General features: G+C 44.9%; 1 protein-coding gene across 1 annotated transcript in view; it reads right to left on the bottom strand.

Moving 5' to 3' along the window:
• IGF2R (insulin like growth factor 2 receptor) overlaps positions 1–23629 on the bottom strand; it is a 242584-nt gene extending 218955 nt beyond the window's left edge. The window contains exon 1 of the mRNA XM_068232027.1: positions 23479–23629. Within this exon, the coding sequence (XP_068088128.1) occupies positions 23479–23576 (98 nt within the window). The 5' untranslated portion in view covers positions 23577–23629. The remainder of the gene's footprint in view (positions 1–23478) is intronic.
• Positions 23630–24754: the final 1125 nt, after the last annotated feature.

Consider the following 24754-nt stretch of genomic DNA (forward strand, 5'->3'; position numbering starts at 1 on the left):
TAGGTGGTCACAGCACAGGTAGCCAGGGATAGGTGTAGCCAGTGGTAGGTGGTCGCAGCATAGATAGCCAGGGATAGGTGTAGCCAGTGGTAGGTGGTCGCAGCACAGGTAGCCATCGATAGGTGTAGCCAGAGGTAGGTGGTCGCAGCATAGGTAGCCAGGGATAGGTGTAGCCAGTGGTAGGTGGTCGCAGCATAGGTAGCCAGGGATAGTTGTAGCCAGTGGTAGGTGGTCACAGCACAGGTAGCCAGGGATAGGTGTAGCCAGTGGTAGGTGGTCGCAGCATAGATAGCCAGGGATAGGTGTAGCCAGTGGTAGGTGGTCGCAGCACAGGTAGCCAGGGATAGGTGTAGCCAGTGGTAGGTGCTCGCAGCATAGGTAGCCAGGGATAGGTGTAGCCAGGGATAGGTGTAGCCAGTAGTAGGTGAGTGCAGCATATGTAGCCAGGGATAGGTGTAGCTAGAATTAGGTGGCCAGCGCAGAGAGCCGGAGGGAGGGAGAGGGGACAAATACTCACTTGTCAGCAGCCAAGTCCTCACACGTGTACTGTGCTTCATTCTACTTCCTGTTTGTGCTTGCATCATCTCCTTGTAATAGCACCCAGGGGGCGCTGTTTCAGGGAAATGTGATGAAAGAACAATGAAGCCCAGTAAAGCGTGGAGGACGGACCTGGCTGCAAATGAGTATTGCGCAAGTGAGTGTTTATCACCACCGCTGTTCGTGCACCGCCGCTACGTCGCTCCGCCCCCAGTAGCCCCGCCCCCTGAAACCGGTAAAACGAGATTGTCCACGGTACGATTACCGTGCACAATCATACTGTGGTATATCGTCATACCGGTATACCGCGGCAACCCTAGAAATAGACTGTAGAGTATGGCTCTCATACTACATGGAAGGTGGTAAAATTGGTCTAAAGGCTCATACACACATCAGACCATAGTCTTTGGCAAAATGAAAGATGACAGACCAATTTTACCCCCTTCCATGTAGTATGAGAGCCATACCTACACAGTATTTTCTATGGAGCTGAACTCCCCATCAGACAGAAACCTTTGCAAGATGCTGCACACAAAGATGCTGTAGACATTCAAAAGATCAGTATCTGCCAAAGATCAGTATCTGCCAAAGATCAGTATCTGCCAAAGATCAGTATCTGCCAAAGATCAGTATCTGCCAAAGATCAGTATCTGCCAAAGATCAGTATCTGCCAAAGATCAGTATCTGCCAAAGATCAGTATCTGCCAAAGATCAGTATCTGCCAAAGATCAGTATCTGCCAAAGATCAGTATCTGCCAAAGATCAGTATCTGCCAAAGATCAGTATCTGCCAAAGATCAGTATCTGCCAAAGATCAGTATCTGCCAAAGATCAGTATCTGCCAAAGATCAGTATCTGCCAAAGATCAGTATCTGCCAAAGATCAGTATCTGCCAAAGATCAGTATCTGCCAAAGATCAGTATCTGCCAAAGATCAGTATCTGCCAAAGATCAGTATCTGCCAAAGATCAGTATCTGCCAAAGATCAGTATCTGCCAAAGATCAGTATCTGCCAAAGATCAGTATCTGCCAAAGATCAGTATCTGCCAAAGATCAGTATCTGCCAAAGATCAGTATCTGCCAAAGATCAGTATCTGCCAAAGATCAGTATCTGCCAAAGATCAGTATCTGCCAAAGATCAGTATCTGCCAAAGATCAGTATCTGCCAAAGATCAGTATCTGCCAAAGATCAGTATCTGCCAAAGATCAGTATCTGCCAAAGATCAGTATCTGCCAAAGATCAGTATCTGCCAAAGATCAGTATCTGCCAAAGATCAGTATCTGCCAAAGATCAGTATCTGCCAAAGATCAGTATCTGCCAAAGATCAGTATCTGCCAAAGATCAGTATCTGCCAAAGATCAGTATCTGCCAAAGATCAGTATCTGCCAAAGATCAGTATCTGCCAAAGATCAGTATCTGCCAAAGATCAGTATCTGCCAAAGATCAGTATCTGCCAAAGATCAGTATCTGCCAAAGATCAGTATCTGCCAAAGATCAGTATCTGCCAAAGATCAGTATCTGCCAAAGATCAGTATCTGCCAAAGATCAGTATCTGCCAAAGATCAGTATCTGCCAAAGATCAGTATCTGCCAAAGATCAGTATCTGCCAAACATCAGTATCTGCCAAACATCAGTATCTGCCAAACATCAGTATCTGCCAAACATCAGTATCTGCCAAACATCAGTATCTGCCAAACATCAGTATCTGCCAAACATCAGTATCTGCCAAACATCAGTATCTGCCAAACATCAGTATCTGCCAAACATCAGTATCTGCCAAACATCAGTATCTGCCAAACATCAGTATCTGCCAAACATCAGTATCTGCCAAACATCAGTATCTGCCAAACATCAGTATCTGCCAAACATCAGTATCTGCCAAACATCAGTATCTGCCAAACATCAGTATCTGCCAAACATCAGTATCTGCCAAACATCAGTATCTGCCAAACATCAGTATCTGCCAAACATCAGTATCTGCCAAACATCAGTATCTGCCAAACATCAGTATCTGCCAAACATCAGTATCTGCCAAACATCAGTATCTGCCAAACATCAGTATCTGCCAAACATCAGTATCTGCCAAACATCAGTATCTGCCAAACATCAGTATCTGCCAAACATCAGTATCTGCCAAACATCAGTATCTGCCAAACATCAGTATCTGCCAAACATCAGTATCTGCCAAACATCAGTATCTGCCAAACATCAGTATCTGCCAAACATCAGTATCTGCCAAACATCAGTATCTGCCAAACATCAGTATCTGCCAAAGATCAGTATCTGCCAAAGATCAGTATCTGCCAAAGATCAGTATCTGCCAAAGATCAGTATCTGCCAAAGATCAGTATCTGCCAAAGATCTGTTCCTGCCAAAGATCTGTTCCTGCCAAAGATCTGTTCCTGCCAAAGATCTGTTCCTGCCAAAGATCTGTTCCTGCCAAAGATCTGTTCCTGCCAAAGATCTGTTCCTGCCAAAGATCTGTTCCTGCCAAAGATCTGTTCCTGCCAAAGATCTGTTCCTGCCAAAGATCTGTTCCTGCCAAAGATCTGTTCCTGCCAAAGATCTGTTCCTGCCAAAGATCTGTTCCTGCCAAAGATCTGTTCCTGCCAAAGATCTGTTCCTGCCAAAGATCTGTTCCTGCCAAAGATCTGTTCCTGCCAAAGATCTGTTCCTGCCAAAGATCTGTTCCTGCCAAAGATCTGTTCCTGCCAAAGATCTGTTCCTGCCAAAGATCTGTTCCTGCCAAAGATCTGTTCCTGCCAAAGATCTGTTCCTGCCAAAGATCTGTTCCTGCCAAAGATCTGTTCCTGCCAAAGATCTGTTCCTGCCAAAGATCTGTTCCTGCCAAAGATCTGTTCCTGCCAAAGATCTGTTCCTGCCAAAGATCTGTTCCTGCCAAAGATCTGTTCCTGCCAAAGATCTGTTCCTGCCAAAGATCTGTTCCTGCCAAAGATCTGTTCCTGCCAAAGATCTGTTCCTGCCAAAGATCTGTTCCTGCCAAAGATCTGTTCCTGCCAAAGATCTGTTCCTGCCAAAGATCTGTTCCTGCCAAAGATCTGTTCCTGCCAAAGATCTGTTCCTGCCAAAGATCTGTTCCTGCCAAAGATCTGTTCCTGCCAAAGATCTGTTCCTGCCAAAGATCTGTTCCTGCCAAAGATCTGTTCCTGCCAAAGATCTGTTCCTGCAAAATGCATTCATAGTCTATGACATCTGCAGATCATCATACACAGCTTGTTTAACAGACATTCATCTGCAGATCAGATCCACCAGGATGGATTTTCAGATCTGCAGATGATTGTCTGATCTGCAGATGAATGTCAGTTAAACAAGGTGTGTATGATGATCTGCAGATCTCATAGACTATGAATGCAATTTGCAGGAACGGATCTTTGGCAGGAACAGATCTTTTGCAGATACTGATCTTTTGTGTCTGTACAGCATCTTTGTGTGCAGCATCTTGCAAAGATTTTTTTCTGATGGGGAGTTCAGCTCCATAGAATATACTGTGTAGAAATGCTCTCATACTACATGAAGGGTGGTAAGATAGGTCTGTGATCTTTCATTTTCCAAAGACTATAGTCTGATGTGTGTATGCGCCTTAAGATCTTTCATTTATCTTTTAAGTGTGTACACACCATTAAGGTGCATACACACATCAGACTATAGTCTTTGGAAAATGAAAGATCACAGACCTATCTTACCACCCTTCATGTAGTATGAGAGCATTTCTACACAGTATATTCTATGGAGCTGAACTCCCCATCAGAAAAAAATCTTTGCAAGATGCTGCAGACAAAGATGCTGTACAGACACAAAAGATCAGTATCTGCAAAGATCTGTTCCTGCCAAAGATCCAATCCTGCAAAATGCATTCATAGTCTATGAGATCTGCAGATCATCATACACACCTTGTTTAACTGACATTCATCTGCAGACCAGATCCACCAGGATGGATTTTCAGATCTGCAGATGATTGATTGATCTGCAGATGATTGATTGATATCAGAATCAGCATTATTCGCCAAGTATGCCAGAAACATACCCGGAATTGTTTTTGGAGCACATGGCATTTGTACATACAAACATACAAAAGAACTACTTACATACGGTGTAGGGTAGGCTACATAAACATGAACATGAACATAGACATGTACATGTACATGTACATAGTGAGCGGCATTCAGTCAAACCGGGGTTATATGCAAGAGGAAAGACACAAGCTGTCATGTGGGGTTCGAGTTCAGTTGGAGTACCGCTTGGGGGAAGAAGGTATTCCAGCGTCTGGTGGTTCTGGTGGGAACAGCCCTGTAGCGGCGGCCCAGTGGAAGGAGCCTGAAGAACCGACTGCCCGGGTGGGAGGGGTCAGTCGAGATCTTGGTGGCCCTCGTCCTGATCCTTGCCGTGTGGAGGAGATCGAGGGGTGGCAGGGGCAGTCCGATGATCTTTTCTGCAGTGCTGATTACTCTGTGGAGTTTGTACTTATCACTAGCAGATGCCCCTGCGTACCAGAAGATGAGGGATGTGCAAAGAATGGACTCCACGGTGGCAGTGTAAAAGCACCTGAGCAACTTGCGTGGGATGTCGAATTTTTTTCAGATGAATGTCAGTTAAAGAGACTCTGAAGCAAGAATAAATCTCGCTTCAGAGCTCATAGTTAGCAGGGGCATGTGTGCCCCTGCTAAAACGCCGCTATCCCACAGCTAAACGGGGGTCCCTTCACCCCCAAACTCACCCCCGCAAAACTTGGTCGCAAAGTTGGTCGTGAATTTTATCTTCCTGGAGGCAGGGCTAACGGCTGCAGCCCTGCCTCTAGTCACGTGTATCAGACGCGCATCGCCGCCTCTCCCCCGCCCCTCTCAGTGAAGGAAGACTGAGAGGGGCGGGGGAGAGGCGGAGATACGCGCTAACAGACGCGCGTGGGGCAGGGCTGGGGCGGTTAGCCCTGCCCCAATGCGGAAGCGCTCCCCGGCTGCACGGAGGGGATTTCGGGGTGAAGGGACCCCCGTTTAGCCGCGGGATAGCGGCGTTTTAGCAGGGGCACACATGCCCCTGCTATCTATGAGGTCTGAAGCGAGATTTATTCTCGCTTCAGACTCTCTTTAAACAAGGTGTGTATGATGATCTGCATATCTCATAGACCAGTGCTGTCCAACTTCATGGGCATGGAGGGCCATTTTTTTTTCAGACCCCAAGGTTCTTGCTAGAGCCGCAGGCCCCCCCCCCCCCCCCCCCCCCCCGGAAAAAATGCAATTAAAGGATAATTAGATTGGCAGAACTTTGCACAAAATGCAATTTAAAATAATAGTGAAGTTACGCGCGCCAGAAAACACGAGGGTACCATTGAGCGGCGCGCGTAGCGTGCCGCGCCGAAAGATGGGTGTGGCCACGGACCAGAATGCGGGTGTGGCCACGGGTGGAGACAAATTTACATGAACTTAGCAATGTGGGACATTAGATTAGGATAGTGGTGGTGAACCTTTTGGAGGCCGAGTGTCCAAACTGCAACCCAAAAGTCACTTATCGCAAAGTGGCAACAGCAATTTAAACTACATACAAACGTTTTAACTCATACATGAACATTATGGAAAATCCAAGTTGAAAATAAACTGTGAAGATAAACAATTTCATCCATCCTACTCCTGAAAAATGTGGGGGGTTTTTTAGAACCTCCCAGTTTTATTTTCCGTTTTAAAAAGCTAAAAAAGTAGGTTTAATGCTATTGTCTCATGATGACGATTCAGCTTTTCCATAGTCTCACAGTTCGCAATCATGTGACCCCCAACAAGACAAATTCAGCAATCATGAGGCCCCCAACAAATCATGAGGCCCCCAACAAGACAAATTCAGCAATCATGATGCCCCCAACAAGACAAATTTAGCAATCATGAGGCCCCCAAAAAATCATGAGGCCCCCAACAAGACACATTCAGCAATCTTGAGGCCCCCAACAAGACAAATTTAGCAATCGTGATGCCCCCAACAAATCATGAGGCCCCCAACAAGACAAATTCAGCAGTCATGAGGCACATAAATAGACAGCATTTCACATAAATAAGCAGAATGCCCCTTTAGTGACAGGTGCCCCCCACTTAGATAGTGACAGGTGCCCCCCACTTAGATAGTGACAGGTGCCCCCCACTTAGATAGTGACAGGTGCCCCCCAGCTAGATAGTGACAGGTGTCCCCCCCCAGCTAGATAGTGACAGGTGTCCCCCCCCCAGTTAGATAGTGACAGGTGCCCCCCCCAGTTAGATAGTGACAGGAGCCCCCCCAGTTAGATAGTGACAGGTGCCCCCCCAGTTAGATAGTGACAGGAGCCCCCCCAGTTAGATAGTGACAGGTGCCCCCCCAGTTAGATAGTGACAGGTGCCCCCCCAGTTAGATAGTGACAGGAGCACCCCCAGTTAGATAGTGACAGGTGCCCCCCCCCAGTTAGATAGTGACAGGAGCCCCCCCAGTTAGATAGTGACAGGAGCCCCCCCAGTTAGATAGTGACAGGTGCCCCCCCAGTTAGATAGTGACAGGTGCCCCCCCAGTTAGATAGTGACAGGTGCCCCCCCAGTTAGATAGTGACAGGAGCCCCCCCAGTTAGATAGTGACAGGAGCCCCCCCAGCTAGTGACAGGTGCCCCCACCAGTAGCGAGCCCGTTACCTCTGGGGCTGGCCTCCCCTGTGTCCCCGCTGGCCTCTCCGGTGTCCCCGCTGGCCTCTCCGGTGTCCCCGCTGACGATGCCGCTGCTGCCTCACAGATCAGACCTCACAGATCGCGGCGACTGAAGCAAGCAGAGCGCGCGCATGACACCCGCGCGGCAGAACGTCACATGCGGAAGTGACTAATGATTCACTTCCGCATGTGACGTACTCCGTGCGGGTACCATGCGCCCTCTGTTTACATCAGTCGCCGCGATCTGTGAGGTCTGATCTGTGAGGCAGCGGCAGCGGGGGGACATAGGAGAGGCAGCGGCAGCAGGGGGACATAGGAGAGGCCAGCGGGGACACCGGAGAGGCCAGCGGGGACACAATAAGAGGGAGCAGGCATGGCGCCCATAGCGCAAGCCATGCCTGCATCCCAGGGAGACGAGCGGGCCGCAGCAGGTGGCCTGGCGGGCCGGATGCGGCCCGCGGGCCGCCAGTTGGACAGCACTGTCATAGACTATGAATGCAATTTGCAGGAATGGATCTTTGGCAGGAACAGATCTTTTGCAGATACTGATCTTTTGTGTCTGTTCAGCATCTGTGTGTGCAGCATCTTGCAAAGATTTTTTCTGATGGGGAGTTCAGCTCCATAGAAAAGACTGAAGGTATGGCTCTCATACTACATGAAGGGTGGTAAGATAGGTCTGTGATCCTTCATTTTCCAAAGACTATAGTCTGATGTGTGTATGCACCTTTAACCACCTTAGCGGTATGGACGAGCTCAGCTCGTCCATCACCGCCGGTGGCTGCCGCTCAGGCCCTGCTGGGCCGATTTGCTCGCTGTAAAAAGCAGCACACGCAGCCGGCACTTTGCCAGCCGCGTGTGCTGCCTGATCGCCGCAGCGCGGCGATCCGCCGCGTGCAGCGGCGAAAGAGGGTCCCCCCAGCCGCCCGAGCCCTGCGCAGCCAGAACAAACAGTTCCGGCCAGCGCTGAGGGCTGGATCGGAGGCGGCTGACGTCAGGACGTCGGCTGACGTCCATGACGTCACTCCGCTCGTCGCCATGGCGACGAGCAAAACGAAACAAGGAAGGCCGCTCATTGCGGCCTTCCTTGTTACTGCGGATCGCCGGAGGCGATCAGAAATATGGGTTAGGAGCGCCCTCTAGTGGGCTTTCATGCAGCCAACTTTCAGTTGGCTGCATGAAATCGTTTTTTTTTAATAAAAAAAAAACCCTCCCGCAGCTGCCCTGGCGATCTTAATAGAACGCCAGGGTGGTTAAGGTAATTATTAACTATATTTCTGGGTCTGATTAGTTCACACTAATTCCGGTCCTTGAAAAATAGAGGGGGAAAAAAAAGAAAAAAAAAAACTACAAAAGTGAAATACTTAGTAAAAACAATAGAGAGCAGCGCTGGAGTTAGATGTAAAATTACAAATATACTTTATTTATAAACCTCACACATCAGATTATGCAAAACCTTCACTCACTACCACTCCAAAGTGTGGGAGGGAGGAAGGGCTCAAGAATTAAGATATCTAACATTAAAATTGCAAAAATCCACCTAAAAATTGCACTTTTAAACCATTCATAAAAACACACATGCCAGGAGCCGCCCGATTCCCCCTGTAAAGTTAAAAATTGTTGTATAGGAGTAAAAAATGATAACTACGTTGCACAGTTCAGAATTCAAAATCAAAAAGATCCAATACAGATTCCCAATATGGCCAAAAACACACTTGTGTTCCGTTATTCAATATCTGCAGTTTAGACATATAAACAATCAGTCTCATTCCTGTGTATGGCAGGTACAAAGATAAGTATTAGCTTTACCGTGTGTAAAGCCGCATCTACACGCGTAGATGCGGCCGCGATGTGGCTTATTGATCGAGCCGCTGATGCGGCTCGATTGATAAGATCCGAGAGGACGGATCTTGCTTCCGCCGATTCCCTGCTCGCTCCCCACGAGGGGACAATGGCAACGAATTGAGCGGAAGATAAGCTGCACTGGCGGGGACGAGCGGGGAATCTAATCCGGCGCACGCGCAGCGAGCAGGAACGCGGCGGGCACGTGCGGGGACGCGGAAGAGGCGATCCGGCGGCCAATCGAGCCGCCGGATCGCCATCGCATCTACTCGTGTTCATTCATCCGAAGATCAGATCCACCAGGATGGATCTTCAGATCTGCAGATGATTGTCAGATATGCAGATGTATGTCTGTTAAACAAGGTGTGTATGAGGATCTGCAGATTTTATAGACTATGAATGCATTTTGCAGATACTGATCTTTTGAATGTGTACAGCGTCTGTGTGTGCAGCATCTTGCAAAGATTTTTATCTGATGGGGAGTTCAGCTCCATAGAATAGACTGTGTAGAGTATGGCTCTCATACTACATGGAATGGGGTAAAATTGGTCTGATCTTGCCTTTTCCAAAGACTTATCTCAAGTGTGTATGTAGCATTAGCCGTGACTGTCCACAAACCAACTGCAGAGAGCTGTTGTTTTTCACCTGTTGGGTAGATTAAAACAGCTGTTCCCAATTAATCAGGGTAATTAGGAAGCTTTAGAACAGCTTGGACTATTTGGAATGGTATAGAACTTTGGATTTTCCCACAGACTGTGAAAGTTTGTGAAGGGTATGAATAATTTTGGACTGGACATGTTTTGCTCAAATGTAAATAAAAGCCGAGAATTTTTTTATTTTTTCAACAATAATGCCTTTTGTACATCATATTATCTTTTGGGAGACACCTATGTTATTTCCCGTCAAAAACGTACTTGCTGGTTGAATGATAGTAACTAAGTCAAAATTTGCCGCCAGGGGTATGAATAATTAGGCAGCACTGTCTATTTTCCTGTACATAGAGACATTTTTTCACAAACATACCCATTTCATGCTTTGGACCTTTAACGTTGCACACTCTTGTCCAATTGACTTTTTACAGTGTTCTGCTTTTATCTATAAAGTTACATTTATATTAATACAGTAATTGTATTGAACTATTAGAAAAAAAAAAACCGTTCAAAATGGAGGAGAAGGACACTTATTTCAGGGGCTAAATAGGTAGAGTTTCATGAAGCTGATTTGAGAGTGTCAATAGAATAAATGGGAAAAATCAAACTATTTAATACATCTAAATTCACCTTTAAAGAGACACTGAAGCATAATTCTCGCTTCAGAGCTCATAGTTAGCAGGGGCACATGTGCCCCTGCTAAAACGCCGCTATCCCGCGGCTAAACGGGGGTCCCTTCACCCTCAACCCCCCCCCCCGCAAAATCAATGACCAAATTGGTTGTAGATTTTGCTGCTGCTGGAGGCAGGGCTAACGGCTGCAGCCCTGCCTCACAGCGCGTCTATCAGCGGCGCATCGCCGCCTCTCCCCCGCCCCTCTCAGTGAAGGAAGACTGAGAGGGGTGGGGGAGAGGCGGAGATACGCGCTGACAGACGCGCGTGGGGCAGGGCTGCGGCGGTTAGCCCTGCCCCAATGCGGAAGCGCTCCCCCGCTGCACGGAGGGGGATTTGGGGGTGAAGGGACCCCCGTTAAGCCGCGGGATAGCGGCGTTTTAGCAGGAGCACACATGCCCCTGCTATCTATGAGGTCTGAAGCGAGATTTATTCTCGCTTCAGACTCTCTTTAAGCCTTGCACACACATACAAGGACTGTCACCTTTGCAGGGAATCCCTCGTATGACAGTCCGGGGCCGAGCTGTGAACAGATGCACAGCAAGCCTCCATAGCACTCGGTTGCTATAGAGGCAGGAGGTGAAACGACACGCAGCACACGATAACCTTTCAGACACTTTTCACTCTTTCATTCACACCAAAACTAAAGTCAAATTATAAAAAAAAATCTGTAGTTGGATTTCAAGGAGTGCAGCAATGGGCCTGTAAAGCCTCGTCCCCACCAGATGATAACTGCGGCGATGTTAACCAATGTCAGGCAACATTATTTAATAAAATCATGTTAAACGATGTAGCCTCCCACCCCCACCCCACTGCAGCATTTAGGCATCATTACACGACGGACATGGCGGATCAAATTGTTAAGATCTCTGACGACTCTCGCAAAGTACAGCGATCACTTTCCGTTTGCGCCCGTCGTGTAGCTGTGTGATGTCGAGCAGGAAGAGGCGGCACTTAAGACCGTTGTCAAGGGGACGTACATGGACCTGTCTGGTGGTGAGTACGTAACTTTAGTCTTCAGAGAGGGAAGTTACACAGCACAGAGGCAGCAAACCCAATGATTGAATATCGCCCTCAGCTATTCTAAGAGGCTGTTAAAGAGAATCTGTACTGTGAAAATTTTACATAAATGAAACTACCAGCCCATTTGTAGTCTTCTCCTAGCCCCCTCTGTGACATTTTCGCTGCTCCTGCTGCTTTCTTGGTGATACATTCCCGGTTTTATTCATTGTTTTTGTAAAAACTGGAAATACATCATCAGAGCAGGTGCCGGTTTGCAGAGGCTCCTCTCAAACGTGACTTCAATGCTTTAACATTTCTCCCACTTGTTGCATTGGCTGCTTGTCTGGGCTTTGAACTGATCTTTCTGCACTCACAGCTGTTCACAAGGTCACAGACAGGCTTGCTGGGAGCAGAGACCTTGTCTGACTCATACACACAGCACACACACAGAGCCTGCAGGGGGCATGGGGGAGGTGTGCATAACTTCTCCCTATCACAGCACATTCCTCTCTGGGCTGACAAGGCTCAACAAAGGAAAGACGATTACATATAATACAGAGACAGGACAACTAGAAAAGGCTGCAGTAAGCCAGACCACGTTAGAACAGGTATAGGAACTTATAGGATAAAAGAAATAAGGATGAAAAGTGTTGCAATGCCTTTTTAAGTAAGCGTGTATTTGCATCATACACTTCTGACAAACACATACCCCAAACTGTGAATTTGTTCCATTTGTTACCTCTGTCTGCCGTTTCATAAAACAACCAAGAATACTTGATATTTTAACAACCCAGATTCTAACAGATTTGAAAAAAAGTAGAAAAAAACAAACAAAAAACGAAAAAAAGTGAAATGTATATATACACAAGTTTTACCGTAATTTGTTTTTTTTCTATTGCCAAATCTACTTCCTCTGTTTCGCAGTAAGCCAGTCTAGGGGCTGAATTTCTGATTCACAGTAAAAACATCACACTGACTGCGTATTTCGCATAGCATGGAAAATCATACCTTGTGGTTCTCAGGTGGAAATAAAACATATTGCAGCTACTGATTAAGGTTACAATGCAGAAGTAAAGGATGTCGAAGAAAACCACAGGATGTGGATAGCAGATGAAACATGTGTCTGAAGCCTTGAGTAAGATATCACTACATCCACTGATTAAATCTGCAACATCATTCTGACCCTTCTTTAAGATCAATAAAAAGCTACAACCATTTGTGTCACACGACTTGTTCCCATTCAGAGAGGCAAGTATTAATCAGTCTCAAAAGCTATACTTGTAGATACAACCATGACATGCATCTGTGTCCCCTATGCACTTTCTAGCAGGAGAAGAACTCCTGCAAAACCCCCACTGGGCAATACCAATTCCCCTTCCAGAGCTGCCATCGGGCAGCCCTGCCTCTCCCCAACAGCTCCACAGGCACCCACCCCACCTCCCTGCACACTGCTCTGTGTGAGAACCGCAGAGCACAGCTTCCAGGAAAGGGATAGAGGAGGACTGCTGGCCACAGGAGAGGCGGAGAGCAGCAGAGATTGCAGCTACCCGATCCGGCCAGTCCCACGGAACAGGTAGCATTTTTTTATGTATTTATTTATTTTTTACAAATATCCCCACATCGGATTCCCTTTAAAGCCTTAGTGTAGCCTCACGTTTTTTAGATAGAGGGCACAACTTAAAAAGCAACAACAAATGCTCAAGCTACCTATTTTATTGAACAATATCACTAAATAGGGACACAATCACAAAAAAGTTTAACATTTAAAATACATATAAGGTGCACATACACTGTACAATAAAAACCATTACATTCTCAGTATTTCCTTTAGGGCCTGTTTCCACTACATGCAGATTGGATGCAGAAAAACTCCAATGAATGCCTATGGGCCTGTTTCCACTAAACGCGATTTTTCTGATGCAGATTTTCCCATAGGCATTCATTGGAGTCGGTTTTTCTGCATCCATTCTGAATTCAATCTGCATCCAATCTGCGTGCAGTGGAAACAGGCCCCAAGTCCTTTTTTAGTCTTCAGAAAAACACCCCCTCCTTGTTTGCACACTGGTTTGGCAGTTGGCCTGAGCAACTGCTGTTCTGTAAGTGGGGATGGAGTAATCAGAAATCAGTCAGCTTTGTATTACCTGATGTAAGTGACAGTGGTGTAGGAAAAAAAGGTAATGGATAGGGCAACTTACTATAGGACCAAGGTGCATCTTGCATGGATGTATTTTAAATTTTACAAGTTTTCATGATAATGGTCTTTTAACTTCCATTTCAGTATTACAAATGTTAATAAATCAAATAATTAGTATGCTATGCGGGCTATAAATTTACTTCCACAAGGTAAGTTTTTCTACTCTTAATTGAATCAAAGTAAATGAGCCTTTACACTAAATGGGGTAATGTATAAAAAATGTATGTCATCAAGTGATCCCATTCCCAGTATTGTTCACGTAATATAAGGATTAAGTAAGGAATCTTTTAGACTCCAGGGCCCATATGCAATTCACTTTTTCTCCTGAGTTTTCTCCTAGGTTATATTTTCATTTATGTTTTGGTACTTTTTTTTTTTTAGTTGAAAAGTGCGGGAAAGTTATTTTAAAAAGAAGATGAAAAATTATCTCCTAGGAGAAAACTCAAAGTGAATTGCATATGGCCCAAGATCTCAAGGCGTATTTGGAACAGAACACAACCTCTATTGGGAAAGGGATTCAAAATTTTGACTGCTCAGCAGGGTAGGGGGCAGTAACACCCACTACTAGAGTTTGTTTTTTAAGGAGTTTTTAAAGGAGTACTGTAATTAAAAAAAAAGTTTAACCATTTCACCTCAAACGTTTTTTAAAAATAATGAAGTTGTATTTCATTTTTATATGGGAAGGTGTATAATAGGGTATTTGGATGTGGTTTTACTTTTTGGCCACAAGATGGAGATAAAGTGTGTTCTAAAAATAGAAACAGAACCAAGTGTTTGTATTTGTTTACATTTGTGTAAATACAGGGACGTAGATACTCGTGCTGGGGAGGTGAAGAGGTTAACTTACCTGGGGGCTTTTACTGGTCCCCCACAGATGTCGGGGGGGGGGGGGCTGCGGTAGAAGCCCCAGTTAAACTTTTTTTCATTACAGTGCTCCTTTAAATCATAAGGTGAACCTTTAGCTGTTTTTAATTCTTCATGGTGTATTTGTGTATTAGTTATGATTAGGCTGCACTGATTATTGTACACAGGAATAGAGTTTATAATAAAGTATATCTACATCATGATCAGTGGTACGGTTCTTATTCACAGCAATTCTTTTAATTGCTCTGTTATTTAATGTCCTTGTTGTACTGACACTATTTGGATAAAGTTGGTGCTCCTTTTCTTGTTGTAAAGGTGATCATAGCACAAGTGTGCATAGGAATGCAAAAGTATTTGTATACCAAGATATCTGTACTTTGCTTCTGACGTATTGCCGAAGTCTTTGTTCAGACCAAGAGATAACATCTTATTTTAAAACACTGTAATATTTTTCACAATACGCCAAAACATCTTCCACATTCTGTTGTACAAAATGTCATAAAATATATTACTAAATACTGTACTGTTACATTGTAAAAAAAATGGCACTCTGGCCTATATAGCGGCACACAGGGAAAATGCTGCCTAAACTCACATTTCATACAACGCTATAGTAATAATAAAACAATGATTCTTTTTAGTGAAAAGGCTTTGTCTACTGAAAAAAAACAACTGCAGCAGGGAATAAAATACTATCCCTAGTTGAGATCGTTAAGAAAAAAAATAAAGGGGGGGGGGGGGGGGGGGGGGGGCAGGAACACAAATTGAATTGGATTCTGTGAAGCAGCATCAGGGCTTGGACTTACATGCATACTCGCAGATGTGTCACAATTTCCTGGAGGGATCGTAATCTGGCTACTGTAGCCACAGATGCATTTGTTCTACTAGGATCGCTATCAACCTGCTGCAAACAGCGTTTTTTGCTCCTGGGGCCACCCCATCTGGATCCACTGGTAAAGCGATTTGCCGATTCATGGCAACTAGGCCTACTTTATATGGACAGTATTTATAAGCCAAAAATATTTATTAAGCTTTAAAAAATTATTGAACAGTGTCATACTACATTTTGTTGTTTGTTTTTTGGGGGGAGGGGCCTGTGGGAGCCTGCTGCTTCACCCTTTCTTCGCAGCAGTGCAAGGGAGTGGTGCAATACCTACCAGCTCCAGTGTTTTATCAGGTCTCCTCAGCTCTGACAGTCACAGGCTCTGACTGCAGGTCATGTGATCAGGAGCTGGAGGTATGCAAGCACAGAGCATGCAACTGCCAGGAAGAACAGAAGAGACCAAACACAGCAAAATATTACACTGCTCCGCTACTCTACAACATGAGGGGGGGGGGAGGGAGAGAGAGAGAGAGAGTTCTACCAGCCACTCAGGGAGTTGGCAACGAGTTTGGATCCCAAGAGGGGGCCCCATGCTGACTTCACTGGTGGACATGTGGGTTTTTTCTCTGCCACTGCCCAAACTGATAGTGTATCAACCAGAAACACTGTAACTGATGTGCTACTTGGGAAGGTCTCAGAGGCCACATAAAATAGTAATGCAGGCTGCATTCGGCCCATGGGCCTTGAGTTTGTACCTGTGTACTAAAACATGAAGGGCAGCACAGTTAAAGCAAAATATACTGATTTTTTTCTTTTTGCTTTTATTGTGTTTGCATTGGTAAAATGTCACAAGCTAATCACAGATGCAAAATGACAGCAATACATTTCTAGCTGAAGACATGTTTTTTCTTTGCTGTGTAGTTTGACTTAATCTTACCTTAACGCACATTAATCTGCCTGCCCAATGAATGCATTAGAAAGTAAATCTGACATAGGAAAGTGAAGGTACAAAATGCAATAGAATAATTTTTCTATAGACACTTTCCATTTCAATCCTTTTGATAAACTGCCACTACTAATTCTTTTTCCTACTGATCAGGGCCCTATTTACGATAAGGCACTGTAGGCATGTGCCTACAGGCGCCTGATGTTGGAAAGGTGGCTCACTCCCCTTCCTCAGTGCCTCCCTCCCTCCCTATGCAGTGTCTGGAGCAGAGTGTAAATGAGAGATTACTAACCCTGCTCTCAGCATTCCAATGATGAGGTCACCTTTCATTAAGGGCACCTCTAGCTACTTATTACTGAGGTTCCTTCAGCTACCTAATACTTGGGGGCACCTCTAGCTACTTAGTATTAGGTCATCAGAAGTACCCTCAATTTTAAGGGGCACCTGTAGCTACCTATGATGGGCAAGGGAAGTAAGGGAGAAGTGACAGCTTGGTCAGCCAGCAAACTTGCGGTGCGGTTCAGCTGGTATTTGTAGGTTCTTGGAGGGTGAAGTCTGAGGTGCTAGGACATCTGTGCCTATAGGCTCTCCTGTGAGGTAAATCCAGGTCTGCTACTGATACTGGGGGGTTTGGTTACCATTTAATTGGAGTTTTCATATCACTCACTCAGAACTCTATACTTATGATATGACTATATGTCATAATAGTTGACAGACATTAAACCACTATAGCCATAATAAAGTTAACTATACAACAGGACCTTTTGAATCTCTCAGTCCAACTTTAAACAGAAAGGATCCTGCTGAGAACAATAAAAACCACATTGGTATCTACACTTGAAATGACTTGTCAGAAATAAATGTTGATAAGTTTGAAGTAGAAATAAAGTCACTGTTTTGTTTTGTTTTTTGCTTTACATGTCTACCATGTTTGTTTTACTGCCTGTAGGCATCTTATGCCTGGTACACACCATGCAATTTTCCATCAGATTGACTGTTGAATTCATTATTTACGACAGGTTCGATCTGATTTCTGATCGATTTTGTATAAGTGTTCAGAAAATCGATCGGAAATCAGATCAGAACTGTCAGAAATCGATTCAATTGTCAATCTGATGGAAAATTGCATCATGTGTACCAGGCATCAGAACGTCTTCCTTTTATTTTCAACGGTGATGCAAAAAGACATTCATAATTACGCTTACTGATAATAGGATTTCAAAAGACCCTCCAAGCCAGGAGGTCACTAAGAAATTGCGCCACCTTTTTAATAGGAACAGGAAGTACTCAAGAATTAGTCTCCTTCACAACATCCTTCTTTATGTGTTACCTATTACCCTACTGGGGATTTACTGAAATTCAATTATTGGCAAAAGTAATATTTTGCCCTTCATGACACTCAGCTAACTGCCTTCAGGTGGGACCACAACCCTCTGTACGTCTCATTCAGAAGCCATGTTTTGTTTAGCAGATGCATCCAACTAGCAGTTTTATAAAAGGACTAAGGATATGACTACACAGCTGTTTTATTAAATGTGTTTCCCAGCTCCAGGAGACCTATATACCAAGGAGGAGGTAGCTGCACTTCTGGAATGGGCTCTAAGGTGTACCTGCAGGGTATAAAAGTTCCCCAAAGGGAAGCCTTTGGATAGCCCAGAAGCTTTTCCTGTCCTCCCCCAGTGGACCATTGCGTGCAAGCTTGCCGACAGCTTGCACATGTGCAGCAGCACAGACCCGATCAGGCTCAGTGTTTTCCACTGAAGCACAAGTGGCTCCATGCTACTGCACAGGCATGGTGCAGCCGTGAACTTCGGGGGTCTCAGTGCTAGAATGGCCTGACGGGTGAGGGTGGAGGATCCAAAGGCTTTCCTCTACTGAGGTAAGTATCCACTTTTATGGTTTGCAAACCTCACATGTTTGCTTTAAGATACAATGTAGAGGATTAAAGGCCAATGCTGTTTCTTCTTATTTCCATTCTAAACTAGAGATGTTCAATGAGATCCTAATAGTTCTGACTTGCTTGCAAATTTCATGCAAACTATCTGCAACTTGGAACTTCCAAAAGATCATGGCCTCAATTCTGGTAGCTATGTGAGGTAAATATTTTTTTTGTAGGTAAAATACCTCATGGAGATATTTTCCTCTTTTTTTTTTAAAGCAATTATGGAAGATTTTTTTTTCCATTTCCAAACATGGGGTAAAACATGAGGTAAATGCATGAAGTGAAGTAAAACATGAGGTATTTCAGCGGTTAGCGTGCAGTAAATAAATAATAGTAGTCTGCCTTCTATAAGTTAGGTCTTGGAAGATTTTTTGGGGGGGAGAGGTGTATTTGATTAAGTAGCAACCTATAAAAACTATATTTATAGGCATCCCTTTAAAAAAAATCCAGTAAATATTTGGAGTTTTATTTCTACTATTCTTTTCTATTACACAGCCTGAATAGGAACTCCACTAAAACAACAATAGGAACGCCACTAAAAACTGCAAAATGCATACAAATTGACTTTTCCTCCAGGTACAGGCAGGTCTTAAAGGGGTTCTGTGGAGTTATTCAATAAACAGACATTTACCTGGAGTTTCTATCAGTCCCCTGTAGCTGTAATGTCCTACGCCATCCTCCTCCGATCACTCGTTCCGCGCTGCCAACACCGGGCAATTATTAGTCTCCGGGAGCTTACTGCGCAGTACGAGGTTTTCTTATACTGCGCCTGCGCAATAAGCTCCAGGAGACGCGAGCGGGAGCACTGCCGTGCAGCCGCGTTACACGCGTAATCAGACCGTGACCGACACAGGGGAACGAATGATCAGAGGAGGACGGCGCGGGACATTACAGCTACAGAGGGGTAATAGAAGCCCCAGGTAAGTGTCTGTTTATTGAATGACTTCACAAAACCCCTTTAAACTGATCGGTAAATTATGTGCCAACATGCCCCCTAATTTCCGTGAGAATAGCTGTTTTCAGTAATTTACCTCGAGGTAAAACATGACTAAAAACATACCAAAATTGCTAAATGTTATTACCTTACGAGGTAAATTACCTCACATGAGGTAATTTGTTTGATAACCCTACCAGAATTGAGGCCATTGTATTTATTTTTTTACGGATCAAAGAGTTCAGTTCCTGACTGACTTTAGGATTTGAAAAAACGCAATCACTCTGCAAAAGCACTTAGAAAAGCGCTTAACAACGTCCAACACACAGAAATTGAAAAAAAAAAGCCCAACGCGGACGGCCACGCAAACGTAACGCAATCGGAAAAAGGCTCCAGTGGCAGTTTCCAGTGATTCAGTCTTACAATAGGTACTTAGCTTAAGAAGACCACAAACTAGATCAAGTACGCTATAACTCGATGCAGCACAAAGCTATGTGATCGTCACATTAGTATGTTCTAGATCAGGGGTCAGGAACCTTTTTGGCTGAGAGAGCCATAACACCACATATTTTAAATTGTAATTCTGTGAGAGCCATACAATATGTTTAAAAATGGCACAGTGCGCATGCGCAGCAGAGGGCTCACGTTCCTGTTGCCATGGTGATGTGTATACAGTTGATCCTACGAGCAGCGGAAGTGTCAGACACGTCTTCAGCTTCTCTTGGGTTTCAGCAACATCAGCAATTTCCCCGAGAGCCAGACAGGAGAAATACTGACTAACAGTTTGTACAATTAGCTAGCTGACTTGGGAGTTTATTCACTGTAAGACAAGATCCTTGCACTTTTGCCCAATTGGCTGCCTGTCAAGTGACAGCCTATTGGGCCAATGAAAGTGCAAGGATCTCGTCCTACAAAGTCACTGGACCTGACAGGATCCAGGGTGTGACAATTGGAGCAGCTGTTAGTTTTGGGGGTAGCGCGTGTAAGTTAGTAGTGCACACTACAGCAGTAGCATGCCTACTTTGAAAATTTTACTTGTGCTGCTTGAGCAGTGTAGCTTAGTGAATCAATACCTACTGATTTGTCTGTGAGCCAGATGTAGCCATCAAAAGAGCCACATATGGCTCCCAAGCCATAGGTTCCCTACCCCTGTTCTAGACAGTACAAGGTAGGATTACTCACAGAACATGTATTCCCAATTAATCCTTAATTGACAACCCAATCAAATGTTGATCAGGAGCACTTCGTTTTGGTATATTTTTGTCAGGTTCAATGCTTTTAATGACTAATATAATAAGACCACAGTGTATGGCTACATACACACTTTAGGGCTCATTCACAGAAACAGGTGAATGATATGCTGAGAAGTGACTGAGCATCATACAGTTGCTCTGTCGTGCAAATGTATGACGGTATGCGTAATGACGTGTCACCAGCCACAGCGGTGTGGTTACAGTGCTATAGAAACCACCACATGTAACACACTGCAGGTGACTGCCACCCACTCAGATGTGCAGATAGAGGTCAGGCACCATATCACCACAAATGATGAATACTTGCAGCTGTATAATACATATTGTATACTACCCCCACTTCTTGTTTCCTCCCTATTCGTTTAGATTGTAAGCTTCCAAGGGCAGGACTTTCTCAGCCTTTTGTGTCTTGGAATTTGCTATACGTTTGGATTATTATGTAGCCCCATGTTTATTTCTTACTCTGTACTGCGCCATGGAATATGATGATTCTGAATAAATCAATAATGATAATAAAGCTGTACCACTGGCTGTAAGCACCTGGTAGATTCACAGGAGCAGTAGACAAACCAACGTCTACCATGTGAAGGAGCCAAGGCAACTCAAGCAGGTACCTAGGGCGTGGTGACTGTCCAGGGGCCTGGCAAAAAACTTCTCCCACGCGTCACATTAAAGTGAACTAAGCACCCTTTTTTTCCCTCTTGGTTTCTAACAGCTAAAGGAGCTGCCACATTCCTCCATCCCCTTCCAGGTTGTCCTTACTTACAGAAGTCACAGATGCTATCTTCACACATTCCCTCTGGATAAAATCTTTGAAGCAGTTGTCCTAATTACCCTCCTCCCTTCCTCTATTGATGAAAGGTATTGTTTACGTCTTGTTAATGTGTGCAATAAAACAATTACATTAGCCCTTAGCTGCCTGAACCCTCTGGGGTCTGGCAGGCCAGCTGAAGTAGGCTAATAAAACCTCTTCTGCCAAAAAAAAAAAAAAAACGTACAATGGAAGTTTGTTTTTTTTTTTTTTTTTTTTTGTAATAATGAGACACATTGTTGGCATGCATTTTGGATGTGCTACTGTGATGTCCTGAGTGCTAAAAATGGCGCTCGGTTCATTTTAAAGAGAATCTGTATTGTTAAAATCGCACAAAAGTAAACATACCAGTGCGTTAGGGGACATCTCCTATTCCCCTCTGTCACAATTTCGCCGCTCCTCGCCGCATTAAAAGTGGTTAAAAACAGTTTTAAAAAGTTTGTTTATAAACAAACAAAATGGCCACCAAAACAGGAAGTAGGTTGATGTACAGCATGTCCACACATAGAAAATACATCCATACACAAGCAGGCTGTATACAGCCTTCCTTTTGAATCTCAAGAGATCATTTGTGTGTTTCTTTCCCCCTGCAGCTATCTTCCACTGAAGTGTCAGGCTGTTTCTTCCTGCAGAGTGCAGACAGCTGTGCCTGTATGTAATTTCTCAGTATGTGAAAGCCCAGCCAGCTCAGAGGAGGATTTATCCAGCTTGTAAAAGATAAGAGAGAAGAGAGAAGCTGCTCTTATCTAAATAATACACAGGCAGTGTGCATAGAGGGGCCTGGAGGGGGGAGATGCATCACAGAACCACAACACTGAAGAACTTGGCAGCCTTCCAGACACAGGCTGACAAGTCTGACAAGAGAGAGAGAAGTTGATTTTTTTACAGAGATGGTTATAGTAGAACGTGCTGCAGTAAGCCAGAACACATTAGAATAGCTTTTGGAACTTGTAGGATGATAAAAAACAGGATGCAATTTTTGTTACGGAGTCTCTTTAAAGCACACCTGAACTAAGAGGGATATAGAGGTTTGACCTATTTATTTCCTCTTAAAGCAAACCTGAGGTGAGAGAAATATGGGCGGTAACCATATCTATTTCCTTTTCAACAATGCAGATTGCCTGGCTGTCCTGCTGATCCTGTGGCTCCAATACCATAGACTCTGAACAAGCATGCAGATCAGGTGTGACAGGATTATCTGCATGCTTGTTTCAATTATGCGATACAGACGCTACTGCAGCCAGAGATAACAGCAGGACTGTCAGGCAACTAGTATTGTTAAATGGAAACAAATATGGCGGTGTTAGGCTAGTTTAGGGGACCCACAAGGAAGCCTCATAGGGAACAGTTGTCCAATTACAGCACCTTCTAGAGCACAAAACATGTGATTGGCTGAATAGTGTGATCACAGTTTACTACAACCTATTGGAAACAGTAGTTCCAGAGGATGCTGTCCATCCAATCACATAAGCTGAATTTCTATACGAGGTTCCCTGCTGGGTCACCTAGACTAGCACCAACATGGCAGCATCCATATCCCTCTCAGTTTAAGAGTATGTTAACAAAACAAGCCAGGTACCGAGCAAGGGGCAAAACAAGTAATTTGGGCACCGCCATAGGCCATAATGATGGAGGTGCTCACTGTGTAATTTGGATGCCAGCAAGCCTGAGTTCTTACAAGAATTAGTGTTTACAGTAGGATATAACTTAAAAATAAGGTGCACCGTCACTCTGCTTTATGCTTCGCCTTTTTTAGTTATGCAGAAGACAAAATATTCCCTAGGGCCTCATCTCTGGAAAGACATCTCTGAGATTTTCTTTGGGTTAAACATTTGTGATCTTTTCAGCTGAAATTCGCTTTCATGTCCTAATTTAATGCTATTATTAAAAACAAATAAAAAAAGTCAACTGCCACATGCAACTATGGGGCCATCAGTAATATATTAAAATTAGGTAAACTAATCTGTTCCACAGAAGCCTAAAGTAACAAAAAGCAAACAACTGTATTTAACAAGTTTCAGTGTGTAGCAAACAACAATAAAAATAATAACCTAAATCCAAAACTTACATATTGTCAAATTATGATGTAACAAAACTAACCACCTCTTACAAATGCAATTATATACATCAAAACACGCCTAGTTATTACTATAGTATCACTTTGCAGTGCTTATGTGCTAGCTTGCTTCTGTCATTAGTCACATACAGGATTTATATATATTTGATATGCTCCCTGCACATTGCTTTGCATTGTCATATCCAATGTGGGCATGACAAAGCTGCAGTCACATAGAGGAAGTGCACGCGTACATATGCCACCAGAGCAGGAGAGTGTTCGCCTCTTACCCGCACAGCTCGCTCGGTGCCCCGGCTGTGGATTGTCCGTTGGTAGAGATGATGACAGTCAGCAGCAGCGCTAACACCGGCATCCCTCGGGGTCTCATGCTGCGGCCGAATTACAAGCAGAGCCACACAGCAGACACACAAGCAGGACAGCGTCATGTGATCATCACATGACAACCCCGCCTGCAGTCTGCACATGACCTGTGCTTCTTCTCTCGCTGTCTCCCTCTGCTGTACAGCAACAATTACTGTTCCAGTATACTCTATGCACGTTACAGCTAACTTCAATCTGTAAACTGGCAGAATCAAGAGTAAACTAGCAGAATACGAGTCGAGTTTTCCAAAATATTCTATCACTTTGATATGGCAGAGATCTCTTGCATACAGGCAAGGCAGCCATCAGGGGGGGGGGGCAACTGACACTGCAGTGAGGGGCCCAGGGCTTCAGGGGGCCCGGGCCTGCCCCCCCCCCCCCCCCCCCCCGAAAGCTCTGGAAAGGCCGCATGTGCTGGTTGCCAGGCTGTGGCTGGATAACCAGCACACCACATTCCAGCACTGAGAGAAGAGTGACATCAGCGCTTGAACATGGGGAGCAGGTGAGTGGGCCCATTACAGTGGACTTTCTATACTGGGGCACCACCTTTATCTGGCTACAGGCTTCCTATACTGGGCCACCACCTATACCTGGCTGCCTATACTGGAGCACCACCCAGAGCAGGGACAAGGTCCTCCAGCACCCAAGGCTGAGACACCAAAGCGCGCCCCTCCATCCCTCCCACCTCAGCTGTCACACACGGATTGCTATTAGACTAAGAGGGCCACAGGGCTCACATCCTCCCCAACACCTTAATAGCTAGTTATCTGGCTTGCAGTCACTGCTATGTATCCCCTTTTCTTATTTCTTTCTGCTTCATACACAATTAGGAATGACAGCTGAATGAATTGTGCGCCCCCTCCTACACTGCGCCCTGAGGCTGGAGCCTCTCCAGCCTATGCCTCAGCCCGGCCCTGGCACCACCTATACTTGGCTATCTATATTGAGGGCACCACCTGTACCAGGCTACCTAGACCGGGGCACCACCTATAGTTGAATATCTATATTGCTGGCCTATACTGGGGCACCACCTATAGTTGGCTACTTATACTGGGGGAACCTACACCTGCATACCTATACTGGGGGCACCTATGCCTGGATACCTATACTGGGGGCACATATGCCTGGCTAGGGCAGGGGGACGAGCTAAGACAGAAGGGGAAAAGAGGTAACACAGGGGGATAA

The sequence above is a fragment of the Hyperolius riggenbachi genome, chromosome 4, assembly GCF_040937935.1.
Source record: "Hyperolius riggenbachi isolate aHypRig1 chromosome 4, aHypRig1.pri, whole genome shotgun sequence".
Classification (NCBI taxonomy): Eukaryota; Metazoa; Chordata; class Amphibia; order Anura; family Hyperoliidae; genus Hyperolius; species Hyperolius riggenbachi.